Below are 6,658 nucleotides of genomic sequence, written 5' to 3'. Positions count from 1 at the left end.
AGAGGAGTAGGAACAGCCCTTGGGTCTCACTGTCCTCATCTCAGGGGGCTGGGATAAGAGCGTCGTGTGCTACAGGGCTTCATGTGGGTTTGCTCTTACTTCACTCTCTGACAGAAATTTGAAGCAAAGCTTATGCCAGAAGAATGCTTTTCCCCTTTGGATCTGTTTAATAAAATACAAGAACAAAATGAAGAACTTGGATTGATCATCGATTTAACATATACTCAGCGCTATTATAAAGTAGAGGTAAGTGGACCTCTGACTGAATAAAAAAACAAACAAAATTCATAGTAATTTAACAGTTTTCATCCTATGCTGATGCAAAGACTAAACTTCATTCATGGGTAGTAATAACTAACTTTTAAAGAAAAGCAAATAGTTTCCCTAATTTCATGTAGAAATGAGATTGGAGGCCAGGCATGGATGGTAGTTAATGGCTATAATCCCAGATCTTAGGAGTCTAAGACAGGAGGATCACAAACTCAAGGCCACCTTGGACTACATAAGTCTTCAACAATGCAAAACACACACACACACACACACACACACACACACACTAGATTGGAGACATGAATTAAACTATAATATATAGTAATTATTATTAGTCTCTTTAATCAGCAAAAGTTCTATAACCATTGAACATTAATTCTCCCTTCTCCTATGTGCCAGACCCCTAGTAAACCTCTTACCTGCTTTATTACAATGAATTTCCTCGCTCTAGGTATCTTATAGAAGGAGCTCAATGTAACATGCATTTAAATTTTAAATTAATTAGAATAGAACTCTGTCGTTTCCTTTAACCTCTCCTTACCCCACCTTCACATCCATAGCCTCCTACTCTTTATTACTGTTGCATGTACATGCAAGTAAACAAATGCAACCTGCTGAGTCCGTGTAGTTGTGCTTGTGTGTGTGGCTTTTTTCAGGCTGACCACTTGACGGTACTTATATNTGAAGACTAATTCTTCCTTTCTCAGACATTTTTAATTGCCTGTAGTTCTTCATCCAGGGGTAGGGCCCTCTGCAGTTCCTCCCATCCATGTTGGCATGGCAACTGATGGGTACTGTTCAGATCTGTGTAAGCACCCATAGTGTTGACATTTCTTTGTTGTAGCCTTCCTTGTCATTCATATGAAATATAATCTTGCAGCTGACCTCCTGGTCCTGGAGCTCTTATAGTATTTCTGCCTCTCTCTCCTGAGCTGTTCTCAGAGCCTTAGATGTATCAGTTAGGGCTGAGCAGCTCGCAGTCAGTTGTTCTCTGCATTTTGGCTAGATGTGGCTTTTTGTAAACTGTACGCTGCAGGAGGAAGAAAGAACCTCTGACGAGTTAGGATAGTTACAGTTACCTGTGGATTGATGAGGGTTTGCCTGCTTGTATATATGTGCACCACAGACCTGTCAGTTGTTTGTGAGGACAGAAGTAGGCTTTATATCCTGTGTAACTGGAATTACAGATGGTTGTGAANTGTTGTGTGCTAGGAATTGAACCTGAGTCTTCTGCAAGAGCAGCCAATGCTCTTAACCATTAAGCCATCTCTCCAGCCCCAGTATCATGTAATACTTGGCCTTTCTGTGACTGAATGGTTTTAGTAATTATGTCTCTGACATTTATTAAAGCATATATCAGAATCTATTTCTTTTCTGGCTCAATATTAAGTTATGTGCATATGTTCTATAATAGATATGGTCCTATCTATTTTACCCCATGCTGCCTTTTGAATTCCCCTACCCCTGTGTATGTTGGAGGGTTGGGGGAACTGTTATTCTTTGTTTTGTTTTCATGAGAAAGGGTCTCATGGTGTGGCTCTAGCTGGCCTGAAATTTATTATGTATACCAGGCTGGTCTCCAGCCCACAAAGGCAGCCTACTCCTGCCTCCATGTGCAGAGATTGCTTGTGTGCGCCACCACACACAGCATGCTTTGTCTTATTTTAAAGAACTCAAATATTATAGAATTCATCTCTACGTCTTTGGTATGTATATTTAAGATCTCTACATCTTTGGTATGTGTATTTAAGATACAATACTTTTTCCTTAACATCAGTTCTTTTATATCAGATACACAACTTGATATCTCCTAACTGTCATAAGAATTGTTAGTTTGCAGTTGGTTGTCTGTTCTGATTAAGTCTACACATTGCTGTCCGTGTCTCTCTCTTTTTGTCCCTCCCTTGAGTTCTCGATTTGAAGAATCCAGCCAGGCTGTACCATCTAAATGTTAGCTCTGTGCCTCCACGTGCTAGTACCACTGGTTAGTTCTCTGCCAGTGGGCTGGCACAGCCAGATTCAGGATTCTGCTTTTCTCCCTCCTCCCTCCTTTTGATCTCCTAACCCCTGGTTTCCCTTTCCTTTCCCTTTCCTACCCTCCTTCCCTCTCTTCCTTATTGTTTTGTTTGGGGTTTAGCTTTTGAAACAAGAGTCCTAGTATCCTGGTATCCCTGGTTGACCTAACACTCAGGATGTTCCTCCTCAGTCTCTCTAATGCTGGAATTATAACTATACAGCACTCCACCCACCTCCCTCCCTTCCCCTTCTTCCTCCTCCTCCTCCTCTTCCTCCCCTTCCCCCTCTCCCTCCCCTTCTTCCTCCTCTTCCTCTCCTTTCTTTCTTTCTTTCTTTCTTTCTTTCTTTCTTTCTTTCTTTCTTCCTTTCTTCCTTTCTTCCTTTCTTCCTTTCTTCCTTTCTTCCTTTCTTCCTTTCTTCCTTTCTTCCTTTCTTCCTTCTTGAGCTAGTATCTCCTAGCCCCGCCTGACCTCAGTCACCGAGGATGGCCTTAAACTCCTGATCCTCCTGCCTCTACCTCCCAAGTGCTGTGATTACAGGCATGGACCACCATACCCAGCTTGATTTCCTTTTCTAAAAAGTCTTTATTTGTTTTAATGTGTGTGTGTATGCTGGCATGAGTTTATGTGCAACACATTCATGCTGGAGCCTACAGAACTTAGAAAAGGGTATCAGATCCACTGGAGCTGGAGTTGCAGACAGTGTGATTGGCTCTCTGGGTCTTGGGAACTAAACCCTCATTCTCTTCAAGAACAGTTAAAGGCTCTTAACTGTGAGCCTAATTTTCCTTTTAACATGGCGATTTTGAGCATTTCTGTATATTTCGAGATGGGTTCTTGTTATGTAGCCCTGACTGATCTTAAACTCCTGTGCTCAGCCTACTGAGACACAAGGACTACAAGGGTGTACAACCATGCCTGCTGTGAGATGCTTTCACACAAGTGGTCATGTATCCTTCAGTTAGGAGGGCATAGAGTGAGTGGTTGTCTCTTATGGTATTACTAGTTAATTAATGACTGATCTATTAATTCCTTTGAGGCTTCAAAAAGTTGATCTTCTTTTTCTTTTTTCTTTTTTGAGACAGGCTCTTGCTGTGTAGCCCAGGCTGACTTCAAAGTCAAGATTATCCTGCCTCAGCCTCCCAGGGTCTAGGATTACAGGTGTATGCCACCTTACCAGGCTTTACAAGGTGAATTTTATCGTTCATGTTTTATTTAATGAAGTTTCTGTTTGTTTATTTACTCGGTGATATCCACAGGATCCTTTCCTCTGTGTAACAGCTTTCAAAAGAATAGCTTGGCTCCCTGATACCTGCCAATAGTGACTAGTCAGATTTTATTTAATTAGTTAAATTTTTTCTGTCATTACAAATGCCCCTGTAATTGCCTTTTTGAATTGGAGCCCAGGTGGAGGGCCTCTCTTTGGATACTTGGGGCTTCTCAGTTTGGCTCCTAAAACCTTTTTCAGACAATATTATTAAGAACCTCATACACATATAATACACTTTTCTGATCACAATTACTCGCAGCTAATTCCTCCTGATTTACACTCCAATGTCATGTCTTCTTTTTTTATGTGTTTTTTATATTAAGTTCACCACATGCTTGATGGTAGCCATGGAGGGTAGGAGGAGGAGTCAGACCCTTTAGACCTGGAATAGCTGTGAGCTGCCTGGTGTGGGTACTGGGAACTCAACCCAGGTCTTAAGCTCTAACCCTCTGAGCCATTTCTCCACCCCACCCCCACTTTGCCTTTTAAAAGTAATCCACCAAGTCCAAAATTAGTGGTGCTCAAGTGCACATGCATTAAAGCCATCTACTGGAGCATGGCCAGCTACCCAGGGCCACACTCCTGAGGAAAACTGACCTCCCTCCCCAAGTAGCTATTAAATGCTGCCGATTGCTCCTCGGCTAGATTAAACCATTTCTCAGTGCTAGCCTTTTAAGATACCCTGATCACGTGTGGTCACTTTGTCTACATGAAGGAAGTTCCAGGCTCATCTTAGCTATTTCCTGTCCCAAGCTGACTCGAAGCTTGGTCTGCTTTCAGTGTTGACAGTTTTTCAGATATACGAGTATCGGGTGTATTTATTGCTAATAGACGACATTGTTCTGAAGCTTTTTTGTAGAAAGAGCCAGGAACTCTGTAAAATTCATGATAGTGCTTTCCAATTACACCCAAAGTTATAGATTTTCATCTAACCTCTCTTTTTTTCCCTGAGATTTAGTGTGTGTGTGTGTGTGTGTGTGTGTGTGTGTGTGTCTGTGTGTGTGTCTGTGTATCTGTGTGCGTATCTGTGTCTTTCTGTGTTAGTGTCTGCCACATGTATGTAGGTGCCGGCTGGGTCTGAAGAGGGCGCCGGATCCTCTGGAGCAGGAGTTACAGGCTGTTGTGAGCCATCAGACATGGGTGTTGAGAACTGAACTGCGTCCACTGGAAGAACAGCAAGCACCGCTAAGCTCTGAGCCATCTCTCCAGCCCCCTCCTCCCCTGTTCTTTCTGTTAGTCATGGCTCCTTTTGCCCAGCTCATTACTACTTTGTGCAGGGACAGAAGAGTGAAATAATTATTAGGTAGAACTGTTCACATGATGTTTAATCACACCACATATACACCCTGATTCACATTGAATTTGGTGTGTTCCATATACCTAGTGACTGTCCTATAGTCTTAATGTGAAACAAGTTCTATTTCCTGGTTGAAACAGCTTTGTAAGAAGTAGCTCTTTAGTCAGAAGTGCTATCTTTCTTAGTGAGTTCATCATTATCAGTTTATATTCAGGCTCCTCACATCTTTCATTATCTGCTTACAAATGAAGTAATGTGTATTTGTCTCTGTTTTGCTTTCTAGGACTTGCCAGAAACTATTTCTTACATAAAAATATTTACAGTTGGTCATCAGATACCTGATAATGACACTATCTTTCAATTCAAATGTGCAGTTAAAGAATTTTTAAAGAAAAATAAAAACAATGGTAAGTCCTTATGGTTTTTTGTTTGCTTGTTTGTTTTGCTTTCCTTGTCTGACTCTATTGTACATTCTGAATAGGTTTAGAGACTTTTTAAAGAATCTCTTNTTTTTAATTCTGTGTGTGTGCTTGTAGCTATGTACATATGAATGCAGGTACTTGAGTCCAGAGGCATCAGATTCCATCATGCTGGAGTTACGGGCAGTTGTGAGCCATCCATCATGGGTGCTGCAAACTGCATTTGGGTCCTTGACAAGAGCAGCTGTGCTCCCAAGCACTGAGCCGTCTCTCCAGGGCAGTTTGATACTGTTACTGACCTAATATTAGGTCTGTTGTCTTTGAAAATGTCAGCTGGTAGTAATAAAGTGTTTTTCTTCTTGTTGGCCACACAGAAACAAACTTGAGTGAGAGCTGTGTAATATGATGGAAGTGTTGCCCTTTCCCTGGGGCTTAGGAGTGAGAGGTAGAAGATTAGAAACACAGGGTCCAAAAGTTTCATAAAGAGACAGTAGAAGGCAGAGACTAGGAAGCAGCATAAGTGGGCCAGGAGACTTGTCCATGTCGTACATGATGACGGCGTCTCTACTGTTCTTCCATCTTGAGTATAGTGTAGTTGTGGTTTTTATTCACTGTCATGAGTGGAGGCCGGACTGAGGGCTGTAGCTTAAATGCAGAGCACTTGCATGGCTTACATGAGTCCCAGTTTCACACTTCAGCACACATATACACACATTCCAGTTTCCTCTTCATATTAAGACAGCTCTCTTTGTCTAATTTGACCTGGTGGTACCTCTACACTCTGCATCATTTTATTTAACCAGTACTTGCAAAATTCCCACAATGATGAGCTTTTGGTAGGTTATTCTTGATAATTCTTGATAATGTGTTTTTAAAGCCACTTTACTTTTCAACATAGCTGCAATATTTTGGTAACTTGTAAGCCTTACTTCTCAGAATATTGTAGAACTTATTTTTGGTGTATCTTGTTTCTTACCTCTGCATTTCCTATTCTATAGACAAACTTATTGGTGTCCACTGCACCCATGGCTTAAATAGGACTGGCTACCTCATTTGCAGGTGAGTTGCCAACCCAAAAGTCAAATAGTGGTATGTGTGTGTGTGTTTTACAATGATAATCTAAACTTAATAGAAATGGGTTAAGTAGAAAGCAGTGTTGCCTCTACCCAGAGACTGCCATCAGCAACACTGTTGTAGACTTCTCAGATGCAGGTGTAAGCATAGCCGAGTNGCTTAAAGTACAATAGACATTCAGTTTTGCAATTTAATATGCTGTAGAAATCTTTCTGTGAAAGTATTTGGAGACCTTATTTTTTAAAGGCTACCCTGTTTTTGGTTTTTTTGGTTGGTTGGTTGGTTGGGTTTTTTTGCATACTGATGAACATAC

At 41.3% G+C, this 6,658-nt stretch overlaps 1 protein-coding gene across 1 annotated transcript in view; it reads left to right on the top strand.

Moving 5' to 3' along the window:
• The first annotated feature begins 38 nt into the window (after positions 1–38).
• Positions 39–6,658, top strand: part of Dusp11 (dual specificity phosphatase 11) — a 10,194-nt gene continuing 3,574 nt past the window's right edge. The window contains exons 1-3 of the mRNA XM_029478965.1: positions 39–246; positions 5,136–5,259; positions 6,270–6,330. Of these exons, the coding sequence (XP_029334825.1) occupies positions 133–246; positions 5,136–5,259; positions 6,270–6,330 (299 nt within the window). The 5' untranslated portion in view covers positions 39–132. The remainder of the gene's footprint in view (positions 247–5,135; positions 5,260–6,269; positions 6,331–6,658) is intronic.

This window comes from Mus caroli, chromosome 6, assembly GCF_900094665.2.
Source record: "Mus caroli chromosome 6, CAROLI_EIJ_v1.1, whole genome shotgun sequence".
Taxonomy (NCBI): Eukaryota; Metazoa; Chordata; class Mammalia; order Rodentia; family Muridae; genus Mus; species Mus caroli.
This window is presented reverse-complemented; position numbering and strand designations above follow the sequence as displayed.